This window comes from Ostrea edulis, chromosome 6 (genome assembly GCF_947568905.1).
Source record: "Ostrea edulis chromosome 6, xbOstEdul1.1, whole genome shotgun sequence".
Classification (NCBI taxonomy): domain Eukaryota; kingdom Metazoa; phylum Mollusca; class Bivalvia; order Ostreida; family Ostreidae; genus Ostrea; species Ostrea edulis.
In genome coordinates, this window is record NC_079169.1 from 35,028,498 (window position 1) to 35,046,203 (window position 17,706).

General features: G+C 35.2%; 1 protein-coding gene and 1 long non-coding RNA gene across 2 annotated transcripts in view; both read left to right on the forward strand.

Moving 5' to 3' along the window:
* The window catches only part of LOC125645665 (uncharacterized), a 48,223-nt gene that overhangs the window by 28,679 nt on the left and 1,838 nt on the right, over positions 1–17,706 (forward strand). Inside the window, exons 21-22 of the mRNA XM_048871341.2 lie at positions 17,161–17,239; positions 17,401–17,540. Of these exons, the coding sequence (XP_048727298.2) occupies positions 17,161–17,239; positions 17,401–17,540 (219 nt within the window). The remainder of the gene's footprint in view (positions 1–17,160; positions 17,240–17,400; positions 17,541–17,706) is intronic.
* On the forward strand, positions 670–12,017 carry LOC125653884 (uncharacterized). The gene is made up of 3 exons (XR_007362086.2): positions 670–1,272; positions 4,465–4,839; positions 9,243–12,017. It is a non-coding gene; the product is annotated as an uncharacterized LOC125653884 (long non-coding RNA).

Consider the following 17,706-nt stretch of genomic DNA (forward strand, 5'->3'; position numbering starts at 1 on the left):
ATGAATTCAAAGTGGATTAGAGTAAAGCAATCTAAAACAGGGTGTATAATGTGTGTGATGACATCGTACAGAGTTTGGACTGTGTGTATAATGTGTGTGATGACATTGTACAGAGTTTGGACTGTGTATATAATGTGTGTGTGATGACATTGTACAGAGTTTGGACTGTGTATATAATGTGTGTGTGATGACATTGTACAGAGTTTGGACTGTGTATATAATGTGTGTGTGATGACATTGTACAGAGTTTGGACTGTGTATATAATGTGTGTGTGATGACATTGTACAGAGTTTGGACTGTGTATATAATGTGTGTGTGATGACATTGTACAGAGTTTGGACTGTGTATATAATGTGTGTGTGTGTGTGTGTTTGTAAGCCCTGTCAATTGAACCAGTGAATAAGAAGGCACACGTGTAAATCAACACGGGGTCGGTCAAAGGAACACGAAAATGGTGGTGTTCAGTTGGATTTTTATAAAAATCAGCATAAAATCATTAAATAGTTCATCTACCATCAAAATCCTGAAGTGTTTACTTAACAGGATTTATGAGATGTGTGTAACAGGTGTGTAAAGATTTAGCAGTCGTCCATCTTTTTTCCTTGCGAGCATGGCTTACACACTTTCGAAGTGCGCATGCTCTGTTTTGAATGACGTAATTTGTGATGTCATCATAATGGAGTTTTCCAGGGAAAGAAGTTGGCCCATCTGAGGTAAGTAAACATGGTTGAAAGAAAATGTTTGCATATTAACAATGAGTTTTTTATTAGATAGACTGATTAAATGGTGTTTCATACCGATCGTGTTATGTACAAGCGACAGAGTACCCGAGTTACTGAAAATTCCGATGATGAAAGTGATATATCTAGTACGTGAACTGTTTGGGGTTTTTTCTAAAATTTAATCTTTGCAGTTAATGTACTCTGTATACTAAAAATTCATATTGATTTTGGATAGAATTTCACATTTAAAAACAAATAGATATGCGCCAAGTCCTTAGGAATCAACCCCACCCCCACCCCTCCACACGGGACTTTTTTTTGGATGATTGGACCGTATCCCCCTTTTCATCTGTCTCCCTACTTTGAAGTTTTTTTCCCAACGCCATGACATAAATAGATAAATAAATAAAATGCAAAAATAAAAACGAAAGATATATATGTATTCGGATTGGCATGTTCCACTTTGTCCGGGTTGAAATCCCCGAGGATGCAAATGTACATTACGCCGCACTGTTTGCAGTACGCACATGGTACAGGTGTACCACATAGGTATGTAGCTACTAAGACTATAAACCAAACAGAATATCATATGTAAAACTATTACTCTGAATGCATTTTACTTGTTTACAATGTAGCCTGTCGGGGTGTGGTGCATGTCACACGCGTTGTTTACACGTGCACTTTAGGTGGCAGTGGAGGAAATTCGAACCATGTATGGATTATTGTCTCCTGATAACTTTGGCAGTTAACTTTTGATTTCAATCTACTTTTTAAGAATAATATAACCCTCGCTAATCATTGCCAAGCTGCATTTCGATCTTGGCAGAATGATCTTCAGCTACAATTCAAAATTAAGGGGTGATGTTGTGTACTGAGTTTTTCTTGATTGTTTACATCTGTGACTGTTTATGTGATGTATCAGCTGATCAAGCTGTACAGTGTCATGACATATAGTGGCATAGCTTCCATTTATGTACTTGCGCATAATTTTGTCAGAAGAAGAAAATTCTAAAATGATAATTAAGATTTTTAACATATATATGAATATACATGTATGTGTATGTTTGATTTTAGTATAATACCTGTAGAGAATATTTCAGTAGTATGAAGTGCCACACATTTAGACGCATGCATGTGGTGTTTAAAGGTCTCATCTGAAAGACCAGCAACTTTCTCTTTTGAATGCTAAATATGATGATGGAGCATTCACCTCACTATCTACATTTTCACCCTAAATAAAGTACAAGCATGGCTCGAAACCATGATTTCTTGATCCTGTTACCAGTCTTCACGAAAAACTTTGTAAAGCACAGGCCCTTCGGGCCTCCCAGTATAATAATTGTGCAAGCCCGAACAATATTTTGCAGGCCCAAAATGTTTATTTTCTAATTTGATCTCTTGTTATTTGCTGATTCTACTCTATGCACAGTTCTTTTACTGTAGGAAAATACAGGTCAAGATGATCATAGTTAAAGAACAACTGACATTAAAAGGATTATATTATTTTTCAACATATTAATCCAGTATATGCGAAAGTTTTTGGACCACACAGGACATTCGGTCCACTGTAATCAATGAACACACCAGACCGAACCAAATTTTGTCAGACCGAAAAACCTAATGTAAAAAAGTGAAACACGTGAAAATGCAAAACCAAGGGAATCTTATTTATTATACTAGTAATACTATTCCAGGAATCCTTCCCGTATAATACTTTAGACAGTCCATGCGGTTTTAATCAATTCATTTACGTATTTGGATGTGTGCTATTTTTTTTACTTATAACAAACTCCGCATCAAGATAGTAAAGCTCAAAACCGGACATTGAGACATCTGACATTCCGATCCGGTGTAAAAAATGATGCATCGGACCTGAGGCACTGCACATCGGTCAGGTCCGACGGTCCGATGTCTTTCGCATAGACTGATTAATCTCGCAGATACATCAGCAGCTCATGTTCAACTCTGTTTTGTATACACCACGTACAAAACATTTTTTAAATGTTAGCCAAGGCCTACCCTCGCAGTGTTCGAAATTGGTTTAAAACTTGGTATAGACCACAGGTCTATGCCAAAATAAGATGACTTAGACCTCATCGAATTGGCATAGACCACAACATTGAAAAAATAATAACACAAATTTAAAACATTTTCATTTACTTCTAATATACTTAGAAAGTGTATTTTCTTTCCATTTCTGTAATATCATCCTTTCCTCATAATGTTTATCAGACGTCGACTGACCATGCAAGGCCCTCTTGGATAACTTTATTGCTTTAAATCTAGAAAATTGGCATAGACAATTTGGTCTATCTCAATTACAGTTGGCATAGACCAGTGCCATTTGACATAGACTCGGTCTATGGTTAATTTTGAACACTGCCCTCGGTCCAATGGGGCATGAATTTTCGTTTTTTTCTCCTCGTACGACAGTTTTTTTGGGGTTTTTTTATCGGATGGTTGTGATTGTGAAATACGCTTGGGTGGTTTTGAATTTCCCGGACGAGCCCCCTCCCTATACTTCAGAAAAGGCAGCATGGTTGATAATTTTTCTATGCGAAATTTGACTACTAAGTCATGACATTTAGTCTGAGTCAATCTCACGCTTTATTTGTAATATATACAGAACATATAAGAAAACATTTACAGGCCCATCGGACTCCAGGGTTTAATATTTTAAGAAGCCCGATCCCGATTTTACTGGCCTCGGGCATCAGGCCACTGGTTAATGTCGAAGACTGTGTTACCACTGAGCTACCATGACCAATTTTTATACGCCCGTCTTAAGACGGGACGTATTATGGTATGGCGTGTCTGTCCGTCCGTCTGTTAGCATTTTCGTGTCTGACTCGTAACTTAAATACTACAAGGCCTAGAATCATCAAACTTTGTCTGTAGATACATCTTGGGTAGAAGGTGTGTCGCACATTAAAACCAGGTCACTGTGACTTTTCATTAAGAAGATATGGCAATATATGGCAAAAACTTGTCCGGCTCATAACTTGAAAACTATTAGACCTAGAATCACCAAAATTGGTCAACTAATGCATCTTAGGTAGAAGGTGTGTCGCATCCTACTTTAAGGTCACTGTGACATTTAATTAAGGTGATATAAAAAAAAATGTTTTAATGGGTACTATCTATACTGTTAACAATATGTGACGGGCGTATCATGTGCCATGGCAGTGCACTTTATTTAACATGAATTCATAGCTAAAAAAAATTATTACTAATTTTTTGGTTAATTCCATAAATATATTATTCCGCTCTCTAGACACAATTCTGGGTTACCCCCCTGCCTTTGGGGGTATAAGCACCTCATTTCTTTCAGAATGGCACAATGTCAGGAGAGCTTTTGTTATTTGTTATACTCTTAATGTTGATGGCATGCATCTATGAACAACAGGATAATTTTTTAGATTATTATTTCTGATATCATATTTGTAAATTGTTTATGAGGGGTTATTAAAAGTTTGTGGACAAAAGGACGCACTTATTAAAAATTCAGAGTTATCGTAAGTGAAAAATATAGGAGATGTGTAACAAGATTGTATATTTGAAGATTTTAATTTTAATTAATTTTTATAAGTATTGATTTCAGATACATGTATGACATTGCATGCTTGGGGGGGGGGGGGGTGGGGGGTGGGGGGGGGGGGGGGGGCTACAGTTAGATAATATTCTGGTCAGCACATTTGATAAACTACATGGAATTCATTAAATCACTTCTTTTTCTTTCAGTGGTCTTCAACTTTTAATCTCCAAGAAGGAAATGTAATTAAAAGATGAATAAAGTATCCCTAAGAATACCAGAAGAAAGGCTATGTGTTGAGAAAAACAGCCCTTCCTCAGTACCTCAGAACTAGATGATAGCCCTTAATTGTTACTTTATGCTGAATATGACACAGTATAGAAGATCTGATCATGAAGAAGTAACACCATTGATACACTTGCCAACTGCCAAAATTACTTTCTGATAGTATGACGAGATTAGAAGATATCATGGTGTAGTCATGACACAAACTGCAAAATCAAAGAATTAATTGTCTTCCCCAGAGGATGAACAGAGCAAGATGGCTTCACATGGATAACATTTCCTTTCGAGTTTTGAAATTAGTAAGTATACAAAATATTTTAGGCCACATAGGGCCAAAAAAAAAATGTTTGTTTTAGGTCGCCTCTGATTTTTAAAAAAAGGGTTGGTAGGTAGGTTTATTTTATTTTTTTTTTAAATATTTTTTTTTATAAAAATAAATAAGTGCCTTCGAATCAATGAAAATTTTATAGTTAAAGTTGTAATATAATGTGTTTAACAGATAAAAAATGGGTTCAGAGCACAATGTTTAATTGACAAAATACACAGTATGTGATGGAGTTTTAATATTACAATTATAGATGTCTTGGCATTTCGGGTAATAGTTCGTATATCGATGAATTGAAATCGGAAAATTGAAAAAAATTAATAGGGTCGGTGGATATATTTAGGGTCGGGCAAGCGACCTGAAACAAACACATTTTTTATTTTGGCCTAGTCATAAAATTATTTTTTAGATTTTCATCTTTGTTTGGAAATAAAAATGGACAGGTGGTTGGAGTTTATTTTTATGCCCCCCTTTGAAAAAGAGGGGGCATATTGTTTTGCACCTGTTGGTCGGTCTGTCGGTCGGTCTGTAGACCATGTGTTGTCCGCTCAATATCTTGAGAACCATTCACTTGATGATAATGATATTTCATATGTGGGTTAGCAGGGTTTGACATTTACTTTCTTGAGCACTAGACCAGTCGGGCTACTTCAAATAATATTTACTAGACCTGACCTTACATCCACTAGCCCTGACCAACTTTCCAGAGAAAAGAAACCCTGATGGTTTCTCCATATTTAAGTACTTAATTCAAATGACAAACGTTAGGTTTAAACTAAAACATACTTAATTGTCTCAAAAACATCTTTAGTCTCGTCATTCAATTTGGTGCTTTTATTTTCAAACTTCCCAATCTACTCCTTTTTTTTTCTCGGAACATCCTTCCTTGAGGACGAGAAGTCGAGACATTCCCGCACATGTGTCAACAACGAAAAATGGCTATTTACGATTTAATTTATTCATTTGATACAGGCAACGAAATTAAGGGGAAATACTCGCTAAATGCGAGTTAAAAATTGAATTTGCAAGTAAAAAATCACAAGTGATCGCAACTTTTTGCGAGTGAAAAAACCCCAATCTTTTTCCCGGATTTCCTCGGTTTATTGGCTGTACTTTGAAGTTTACAATAATCTTGTCTTGTGCATAGAAACTCTTTACAGAATGAATATACAAGTATTGAAAAAGTAAACGTGGATCGAATAAATAACTAAGGCCAAGGTCATCTCAGTCGATGGCCTACTTCATACACACTTCGGATGTCTCAGAGACGTCTGATTTAAATAGCAAGCATATTGATCTCGTCCGTGTCTATATAAAACAACACATGACAGTGTGTCACCATTTCACGCGGTGTCCTTCTGTACTCTATAGTCAAACACTTCGAGTTCGCGGGGTTTTCTTTTCAACTAGAATTTTTTTAGATGAAATTTCCAAAAGTTTTGAACATATAGTTTAAATTGGCGCAAACAGTCTTCAAGATTTCAATCCACATGATGCTGTTAATAGGTGGTAGATCTCTGGACAGCGAGTACGCCGCACAAGTGTACCATATGACCCGCACCATGTATGTTGTCTGATAATTCATTGAATTTTAAATGAAAGAATTCGCAATCTTATTTTTATTATTGCACTTTAAAGGAGATTTTAAAAGATTTTCCCAAAATTTTGATAAAGAGACATGCTTGTTTTCTTAAATTCATGTAAAACAGTAATCGATTGAAAAATGCTAGTAAAAGCTCAATTTTGCTAGTTGGAAAATAATCCACTAGCTAAAATTTGCTAGTGGTGAAAAAAGTTAATTTCGATCCCTGTGATAGACACTTTCTTATATTCAATTAAAATAAACTGGGTTTTTTTTCAAATGAAAATAAATTCAGTTTATATATATTTATCCGAAATATAACTTGACACCCATTAACAGAGTAAATGTCGTAAAACATCACTTCCGACAACGACTATGTATTCGAACTAAAAATAGAGATTTTGTCATCACGCGGTTCAAAATTGCTCGCAAACTCTTTACAGTTATTTTTTAAAGTTAAAAATAAGATATCTTATGGTTTAAAATAAAGTTTCTTGTTTATTTTATCAACATGACCAGTCGGACTAGTAAATCGACATTTTACCCGACCGGACCTATCATTTAGTAGACTCGGTCGGTCGGACGTGCCTTAGTGTCAAACCCTGGTTAGTTATGAGTAGAAGAGGATCCTTATTGTTTTTCAGGTCAAAAGGTCAAGGGTCAATCTACTCTGGACATAGGAATATAATGTCCGCTCAATATCTTGAGAACCCTTTGCTTGAAAGACATCAAACTTGGCACACTGGTACATCCTAAGAAGTAGATGACCCCTATTGATTTTAAGGTCATATGGTCAAAGGTCAAGGGTCAAACTGCGCATGGGAATATACTGACCATTCAATGTCTAGAGAACCCTTTGCTTGACAGACATCAAACTTGGTACACCAGTACATCTTCAGAAGAAGATGACCCCTATTGATTTTGAGGTCACATGGTCAAAGGTCAAGGGTCACACTGGACATAGGAATATATTGTCCGTTTAATATCTTGAGAACCCTTTGCCTGACAGACATCAAACTTGTTACACTGGTACATCTTCAGGAGAAGATGACCCTTAATGATTTTGAGGTCACATGAGCAAAGGTCAAGGGTCAAACTGGACATAGGAATATACTGTCCGTTCAATATCTTGAGAACCCTTTGCTTGACAGACATCAAACTTGGTACACTGGTACATCTTCAGGAGAAGATGATCCCTATTGATTTTGAGGTCACATGTTTAAAGATCAAGGGTCAACCTGGACATTGGAATATACTGTCTGCTCAATATCTTCAGAACCCTTTGCTTGACAGACATCAAACTTTAAATAGTACACTGGTGTATATTCAGGAGAAGATGACTCCTATTGATTTTAAGGTCACATGGTCAAAGGTCAAGGGTCAAACTGGACATAGTAATATACTGTCCACTCAATATCTTGATAACCCTTTTACTTGACAGACATCAAACTTAGTACACTGGTACATCTTTAGGAGAGGATGACCCATATTGATTTTGAGGTCAAAAGTCAAAAGTTGAACTGGACATAGTAATATATTGTCTCCTATATTTTAAGAATTATTTGTTTGATTGACACGTACCAAACTTGGTACACTGGTACAGCATAAGGAGTAGGTGACCCCTATTGAATTTTAGGTCACATGGTCAATTCACTCTTGACATAGGAAGATATTGTCTGCTCAATATTTTGAATTGATGATAATACTATCAATTAAATGAGGTGTGTGTATAACCCTTTTCAATTTTGCACCATGGGGGGCATATGTGTTTTACAAACATCTCTTGTTTTTTTTTTTCAGAATATATATTTCACGTTCATTATTCTCACATGTTGCTGTAGAGTGTAGATTACATCATTTTTTTTACATTGTTTTCTTTGGACAGAAAATTTCCATACAGCAATATTATAATTGTTGTTGAGTGATTTTGAAGTACATTTTCATGTAACACTGAAGTTGAACATTCTTTTTCCCTGTTGTCCGTCTGTCTGTAAACTTTCACATTTCTGACTTCTTCTCAAGAACCACTGGGCCAATTTCAACCTAACTTGACAAAAAGCATCCTTGGTGAAGGGCTTTCAAGTTTGTTCAAATAAAGGGCCACACCCCCTTTCAAAGGGAAGATCTAATTACAAAATTGCAAAAATAGGGTGGGGTCATTTAAAAATCTTCTTCTAAAGAACCACTGGGCCAGATGATGTGAAAGTTACATGAAAGCTTCCGGAGAAGTGTAGATTGAAGTTTGTTCAAATCATGACCCCCTGGAGTAGAATAGGGCCACACTAGGTGATCAAAGTTTTACATGTACAAATATATAGGGAAAATCTTCACAAGAAGTAGGAAAATAACAAGGCCAGTAAAATACAAATTTACGTAAAGGCTTCCTGAAATAGTGCAGATTCAAGTTTGTCATAATCATGCCTCCCAGGGAAGGTTGGCCGAGGCCACAATAGGAGATCAAAGTTTTACATTCAAATAAGTATAGAGAATTTTCAAGAACCATTAGGCCAGAGCAGTTTACATTTACATGAAAGCTTCCTGACATACAGCTCTGTAGTGCAGATTCAAGTTTGTAAAAATAAAATTTCCAAAAGGTGTCGCTGTGTTTGGTGTAATTTTTGTTCGTTCTGCACAAACTAGCTCATTCAGCTTGACACAGCCTAGGTAATTTACAGCTGATCATTTGATAAACACTTACTTTGTAGAAATAGAAATTATGATTTTTATCTATTTATACATTTATTGCTATTTCTATGAAGACCTTTTACTAATCACTTCTCTAAATATTTTTGCAGATTTGTCAGAATGTTATGCATCATTATCAACAGAAAAGAACTTCATAGGTAGACCAAAGCTGACATGGGATGAGATCCTAGAACAAGACCTAGAGTTTACAGGATTGGATAGGATCAATCCACTGGGTCGCCAAGTGTGGAAGTACAAACTTCAACCTCGACAGGACAGCCAGGCCTCACCCTTGCAAAAAGATTAATTTGGCCTGGATAGTCAAAATGAGTGATGATGATTGATATCAAGGTCTGACACTGGAAGCTCAGTAAGGGTAGATGCTGGCAATGGAGCTGTTTAGCAATAAAACAAACAAGTTTAACATTAAACATGTTTGTATACTTTTTTGGCTCACCTGAGCCAAAGGCTCAAGTGAGCTTTTCTGATCACCTTTGCCTGTCGTCTGTCTGTTTATAAACTTTTCACATTTTCATTTTCTTCTCCAGAGTGAACCACTGGGCCAGTTTCAATCAAACTTGGTATGCATCATCAATAGATAAAGGGTATTCAAGTTTGTTCATATAAAGGGTCATGCACCCTTCAAAAAGGAAATAATCATGGAAATGCAAAAATAGGGTGGGGTCATTTAAAAAACCTTTTCAAGAACCACTGGACCAGGAAAGTTGAATTCACACGAAAGGTTCCTGTTTTGTGCAAATCATGGTCTCTGGGGGTAGGGTGGGGTCACAATAGAGAATCAAAGTTTTACATTCATATATAGTGCATATTCAAGTTTGTAAAAAGCTCACAGGGGTAGGGTGGGGGTCACAATAGGGGATTTAAGTTTTACATGTGAAATATATACAAGGAAAATCTTTTAAAATCTTCTCCTCAAAAACTAGATGCAGAACCGTAGCTCTTTGAAAAGAGAGCTTCAGATGAACCCCTTATAAAAAAAACTTCAATTTATGGCAGAGAAAAAAAGTGCATGTTTAAGTCCCTCTATCACTGCATTCCTGCATCGCTGTCTCATGAATTTAATATTAAATAATTCCCAACATATTTTCCCACTATACTTGTTTCCAAACATACTTTCAAATATTTTCTAAACCCACATATAACCCCAAAACAGCTTCAAGTGATTTCAATTTCTTTGTTGATGTAGCCATGTTAAGTAGCCAGTCAATTTGAACCCCAGTTCATTTCCATACTCATACTCATTTTGAAACATAATGTCTGTGTGAACTAATATCCTCACAAATATTTTTAGTGAAATATTTAGGATGAAATCATCCCAGTTGGGTTAAATACTTATTATTCAAATACTGTAGGTTTGAATATTGAACTAATCTCACAGCTTTCTTAAGTTTGGTCCCCATCCCCACCAGTCTGTTTTTACGCTTAACTATTGAAATGGGGTGTAAGGGATCAGACTAGGCTTTTATAGCATTATCAATTTTCAAAAGCTTTAGAAAAATTATACAATTTTAGGTCACTTGAGTAAACTCAGATGACATATTGCTATTGATCTGCATCTGTTGTAGTCCGTCGACATTAACAATTGAACATTTTTAACTAAATTCTATAACTGAAAGATGAAGATACCGCACAGCGATCAATCTACGATTCAAATAACGGAATTCTTTTCAAATTTAGTATGAAGCACACAAATTTACATTAAACCTTCTTGACATAGTGCATATTCAAGTTTGTTCAAATCATTTCCCCGGGAGTTATGGTGTGGTAACAATAGGGGGTCAAAGTTTTATATGCTAGCTGATATAAAGGAAAATTCTTTAAAGATATCTCTTGAACTATTTAAGCTAGGTCTTTCATATCTTGTATATACAATTTTTATGGCAAAACAAATCTGACCTATTCAGTATGTCCTGAACTACATTGTGTTTAAGGTAGATCTTTCATATATATTATATATTATGAATTTCTTATGATAAAACCTTTCATCTTGTTGAGGAGCCTCTCACCTCTGGTTGGCGCGGGTTTGAATCCTGCTCGCATCGGTAATTGAGAAAGTTTCCCAGTTTACTCTCGGAAGGTCGGTGGTCTCTTCCCAGGTACATTGTATCTGGGTTCTCTCTTCCACCAATAAAAACTGGGCACCACCAGATAACTGAAAAATTGTTGAGTGTGGCGGAAAACAGTTAAAACAATCAATCATATTATGTTATTTGACCTTGTGACCCTGAACTCTGAGTTTGACATACTTTTAAGAAAGTATAACGTATTAAGTATATCCAGGACTATTTTAGATAGGGCTTTTATGTTTTGTATATTGATTACTTATGGCAAGGTCTTTCATATCATACCAAGACCTACGACTTTTTACCTTGGTCTTATCCAGAACAGCAATATCATGCTAGTCATATCTTTGTCTTATATGATTTCATTTTAGTAATGTTGTGTTCTTTAGAGCTAGGTTTGGGTCACATTATTCATGAGAATAAAGATTGATAAAATAGCATTTAAAAATCAAAACAGCAGGGCCAAGATGACTCAGGTGAGCGATGTGGCCCATGGGCCTCTTGTTGATTTTGATATTTCTACCTATATCATTTGTATGAGAAATGGAACTCCTTTTTTTCTTTTACAAATACATGTATTATCATATGGATCCATCTTTGTTGATTATTTAATCAAAGGACATATTCAATTCATTCAATGTATTAAATGTAAATTTATGGATATGTCTGTGGTTGAATTACTTATGTATGTATGTATACATTTTTCTCGCACATGCAATTACATATATGATGTATATATATTTACTAATTGTACATGTAATATCCCCTGTTATATAATAAAATATATGACTGAGAATAAAAGACCTGCTGTTTTCATTGCTACCATGAAACATTAAAAGATTAGAATAATTCAAATATCTTAATGAATTCTATAATATATGAATTTGATATTTGTATATGATTGTCTCACTGGTGTTCAATGTGAACTTTGGTTTATTGTTTCAGTTTGCTCTGATCTTTATATCAAATTAAAATTTAAGACAAATAAGGAATTATTTCCGAAATTGGTTAATATGGTACATTGTAGTAAAATAATCAAGAGTTTATTCATATGAGATAGCTAAATTTCACATGAATAACCAGTGACTGATTCTTGATTGTCAACATTTTCACCGAACAGTTCAGAAATTATCATGGTACATGTACATACTATTAGGGGATCATAAAATTCCTTAAAGAGTGACAAATTTTTAAATATCACCTTTTCAAGGAGAAAAATCCTCTTACGTATATGAATACTATGAAGAGATTAAAAGAGAGGTGGCTAGATCACTTGTATGGTGAGATTCATTTGTGGCAAGAACTGGTATGATGTCTTGAGTCAGAAAGCACTGGAATCCACTAGGAATAGTTTTAGATCTATGGAGCGCCAAAATAACAAACTCAGATATTTGAAGATGTCTTTAATTATTTGAAGATATTATTAATTCATTTCATGCACGCAACATTGCAATCAAAGATCTCTTCAAATAATTAATGATATCTTCATTTGAATTGAATTATTGATATCATTATTTATTCCGCTGAATTGATGCACACAATAACTTAATTGTTGCTCTCCTCAAATGAATTATAATTTAATGATACCAACAATAGAATTAATGCATGCTACAATTCAATTGAAGAGAGCAATAATTCATTAATGCTAACATCACTTAATGTGCGCAATAAATGGATTATTGCTCTCTTCTATTGAATTAATGATATCATTAATTAAATTGATGCGTGCAATAATTATGTTAGTGAGAGTAATTATCTAATTGAGATATAATCCTTAATTAATTCGACATATCCACAACTGAATGAATGATTTCTTTAATTGAATTGTTGCTCTCTTTTTAAAAACAAAACAACGATGTGCGCATTAATTACTTATGAAATAGCCCTGTATATATAATTAAAAAGATCTATTGAATTAAAAGAGATAATCAAGTCATTCATACAGAGCTCTAAATTAATTTTTGCAAGCAATATTTCCACCACATGGATATTATTGGACTTCAATTATTTGAGCTTATGTAAAACATTAAGATTTTAAAAATCATCCTGGTGAATTTGTATTACAAAAGTCATGAGAGGACACGTCCAGTTTTTGAACAAAAACAGAAAGTAATGTATTCCCTTGAATTTGGTCATCCCTGTCCTCAGTGTGTTTCAGACGTGTTTAGTGGGAGGGGGGGGGGGTCCAACACGTTTAGCGGATATTTAGTTGTTGGCATGTGGCGGGAGCGAAACCAGGAATTATCCAAGGGGAGGACGTAATGAGTGCCTAAAGCACGAAATCTCTAAACAAAAATATCTAAGATGAAGGAAAATCGTGATTTTTGGGGGTTTTCTATTACAATTTTGTCCTCATATTTCAAAGTGAGATGATAGTCAAAATTGACATAATTTCCATGTACATATCATAAACATGTAGATATTTTTGTAACAGTATATGAAGGAATCTGGAGCAAATCCTGATTCTGAAGTTATATAAACTGGTGTTATACACCGGATTTTCAAACAATTTATGGTTTTTGCAACGTTTGATTAAAGTTTTCTGTAAGGCCACATCTATGTAGTTACATTTACACAGAATGTTCATGAAAATGTTACCTTTTGGAGTGGAATTAAGATATCGCGTAACATTTTTTTTTTTTACAAAGATATCTAATTTTTATCTATATCAAAAGTCAACAAAAAACTTAAAAGTAATACAAAAAATGTATATAATTATTAATACTTGTTTTTAGATCTTTTAGGCACTGCATTATACAGAATTTTGATTTTATTTATCATACTTTTTGGTTGAATTACTACCGAGTCTGGCTCGTACAGCATGTATTGACAAACGAGGGAGTCTATAATCATAGAAGTATATATATATATATATATATATATATATATATATATCAGGGAAATCGTTGTGGCCGAGTGGACTTACGCACTGGTTTGACAATCTTGCTTGGCGGTGGGTGCCGTACGTCGCTGGTTCGACCCCGGGCTGGGGCGAAAATTTTCAGTACCTAGTTGTGATTATTTAGTGTTTTATATATATATTATATATATATATATATAATGATAATTATTATAAGTTATTATTACAATTAAAGTTATCATTATGGACACTACTACCCCTCCCCCGACCAGTCGCGGTAGCTCAATGGTAGAGAGTTCGCTTCGTAACCGGGAGGTCGTGAGTTCAAGCACCGTTCATTCGCAAACCCAATTTTAAGACGTTGAAATTGGTAGTGATTGCTCCTTCGCCAAACGCTCGACATTTAGAAGTGAGAATCACGGATCTTTTAGATGTGACCTTATAAACGTAGATCCCTGGTCGTACATGTAGTAGGTGTTCGCACGATATTTCAAAGAACCCTCACTGCTACGACCTTGAACCCTATGGATACATTGGATAGGTACTCCGCTTAAAGCTGGTTACGTCTCAATATGAATAAAATATTCTCGACGGGACGTAAATTATATAAGCAATCAATCATCCAATCAATACTATCCCCCCCCTTTTTTGTTGTTGATTTTCTTAAGGCGATAATTTCAACGAAATGTGTGGATTCCCTGTCTATCCCATCCCAATTTCCATTTATGTAATCGTTTCACACTTTTTTGTAAGTTTTAGAGATTGGCCTTATGTATTTAGCGTGGTGAGAATGATTGTTTGGATGTTTCAAAGTGTTTGATTGCCCGTGTGTATCAGAGTGTTTAACTGGCCGCGTGTTTCAGAGTGTTCAATTGCCTGTGTGTAAAGGAAAGTGTTCAATTGACCGTGTGTAAAGGAAAGTGTTCAATTGACCGTGTGTAAAAGAAAGTGTTCAATCCCCTGTGTGTAAAGGAAAGTGTTCAATTGCCTGTGTGTAAAGGAAAGTGTTCAATTGACCGTGTGTAAAGGAAAGTGTTCAATTGCCTGTGTGTAAAGGAAAGTGTTCAATTGACCGTGTGTAAAGAAAAGTGTTCAATTGCCTGTGTGTAAAGGAAAGTGTTCAATTGACAGTGTGTAAAGGAAAGTGTTCACTTGATAAGCAAAAATTCAAGGAGTGAATAAAACTATATTTCACAAATTTCGACCGCAGCAATGTCTTCTATGTTGTTTTTAGTACCAAATAGTAAATTTTCGTACTAAAATACCAATAACTGTAGAAGTGTTCAGTTGCAGGTGGGGAGTTAAGGTGTTCATTTGACACGCGTTACACGTATGTGTGTGTGTGTGTGTGTGTGTGTGTGTGTGTGTGTGTGTGTGTGTGTGTGTGTGTGTGTGATGACATTGTACAGAGTTTGAACTGTGTATATAAATTAAATGTGTGTGTGATGACATTGTACAGAGTTTGGACTGTGTGTATTATATGTGTGTGTGTGTGATGACATTGTACAGAGTTTGGACTGTGTGTATTATGTGTGTGTGATGACATCATACAGAGTTTGAACTGTGTATATAATGTGTGTGTGATGACATCATACAGAGTTTGAACTGTGTATATAATGTGTGTGTGATGACATCATACAGAGTTTGAACTGTGTATATAATGTGTGTGTGATGACATTGTACAGAGTTTGAACTGTGTGTATAATGTGTGTGTGATGACATTGTACAGAGTTTGGACTGTGTATATAATGTGTGTGTGATGACATTGTACAGAGTTTGGACTGTGTGTATAATGTGTGTGTGATGACATTGTACAGAGTTTGGACTGTGTATATAATGTGTGTGTGATGACATTGTACAGAGTTTGGACTGTGTATAATGTGTGTGTGATGACATTGTACAGAGTTTGGACTGTGTATATAATGTGTGTGTGATGACATTGTACAGAGTTTGGACTGTGTATATAATGTGTGTGTGATGACATTGTACAGAGTTTGAACTGTGTATATAAATTAAATGTGTGTGTGTGATGACATTGTACAGAGTTTGGACTGTGTATATAATGTGTGTGTGATGACATTGTACAGAGTTTGAACTGTGTATATAAATTAAATGTGTGTGTGATGACATTGTACAGAGTTTGGACTGTGTATAATGTGTGTGTGATGACATTGTACAGAGTTTGAACTGTATATATAATGTGTGTGTGATGACATTGTATAGAGTTTGGACTGTGTATATAATGTGTGTGTGATGACATTGTACAGAGTTTGAACTGTGTATATAATGTGTGTGTGATGACATTGTACAGAGTTTGGACTGTGTATATAATGTGTGTGTGATGACATTGTACAGAGTTTGGACTGTGTATAATGTGTGTGTGATGACATTGTACAGAGTTTGGAATCTTTTATCAAGTTTTGTTGAAATGAAAATACTTGGCATTTCTACACATTATTTTCATGGGAAATCTTTACACATAAATCATAAATGCAAAAGCAGAATCTTAGGATGCACCATTTTGAGCATCTTTAAAACCAAAATGGAGGTTCCCCCTCTCTTGAATATATACCCCTTTTCACGGCTTTGTACCTCAATGAATCCTTCAGCTTCATATCTGAAAAACCCCACACTAACTGCAAATCCTTGATCCATACCCCTATTGATTTGTAGAATTTGATTGGATGAGTCAGATACATGTGAATTTTGTGCCAATTTTTGTGAATTCTACAATATATACTTACATTAGACACTAGAATTGGGTGTGTGTAATTTTGTCTCTGGAGGTAGATTTTTTAAATTTTCCATAAGCTGATAAGTTTTATAATGATGGGACTAGGTATATACAGATTGTGTAGACAGTTTTATAATGATGGGATTAGGTATATACAGATTGTGTAGACAGAGTTTTATAATGATGGGATTAGGTATATACAGATTGTGTAGACAGAGTGTTATAAAGATGGGACTAGGTATATACAGATTGTGTAGACAGAGTTTTATAATGATGGGATTAGGTATATACAGATTGTGTAGACAGAGTTTCACATAGCGTTCTCCTACTTTTAATATTTTTCTCTCCAGAATGGACCATGAATTTGTTGTGAAAGGATTTTATTTCCATAAGGGCAGAATGAAGATCACAGTCTCCAAGTTCTATAAGGTAAAATTGACACTACATGGTAAGCAAGTTTACTGATTTACAGTACCTAAGTCATATCAGTGTGTGATTTAACATCAAGTGGTAAGTCTTGCACAGGACTTATGTCATCACTTTGTAGTTAAACACCAGATTTCCTATTTTTCATCACTGTCAATATTTAGATGAACCAGGTTGGAAGCACCACCAATGACACCATTGAACCCATTTGTCCATCGTATCTCGTAGAACTCAGTGTGGTGACTGCATCAGGACAGGAAGGAGTCGGGGACGATATGAAGAACTTCACAGAGCAACTTAAACCGTATCCTTCATCCTGTATTATTTCATTCAATGTTATCACAGGGTGTGCAAACTTCACTGTTCCGATTTCAGTGCCATGCATGACAAGTAAAGAGAGATTGGTGAATTTTGGCCCAAAGGTCAGAGGTCAATGTCAGATATTGTGGCAGTATGCTTCACTTTGATTT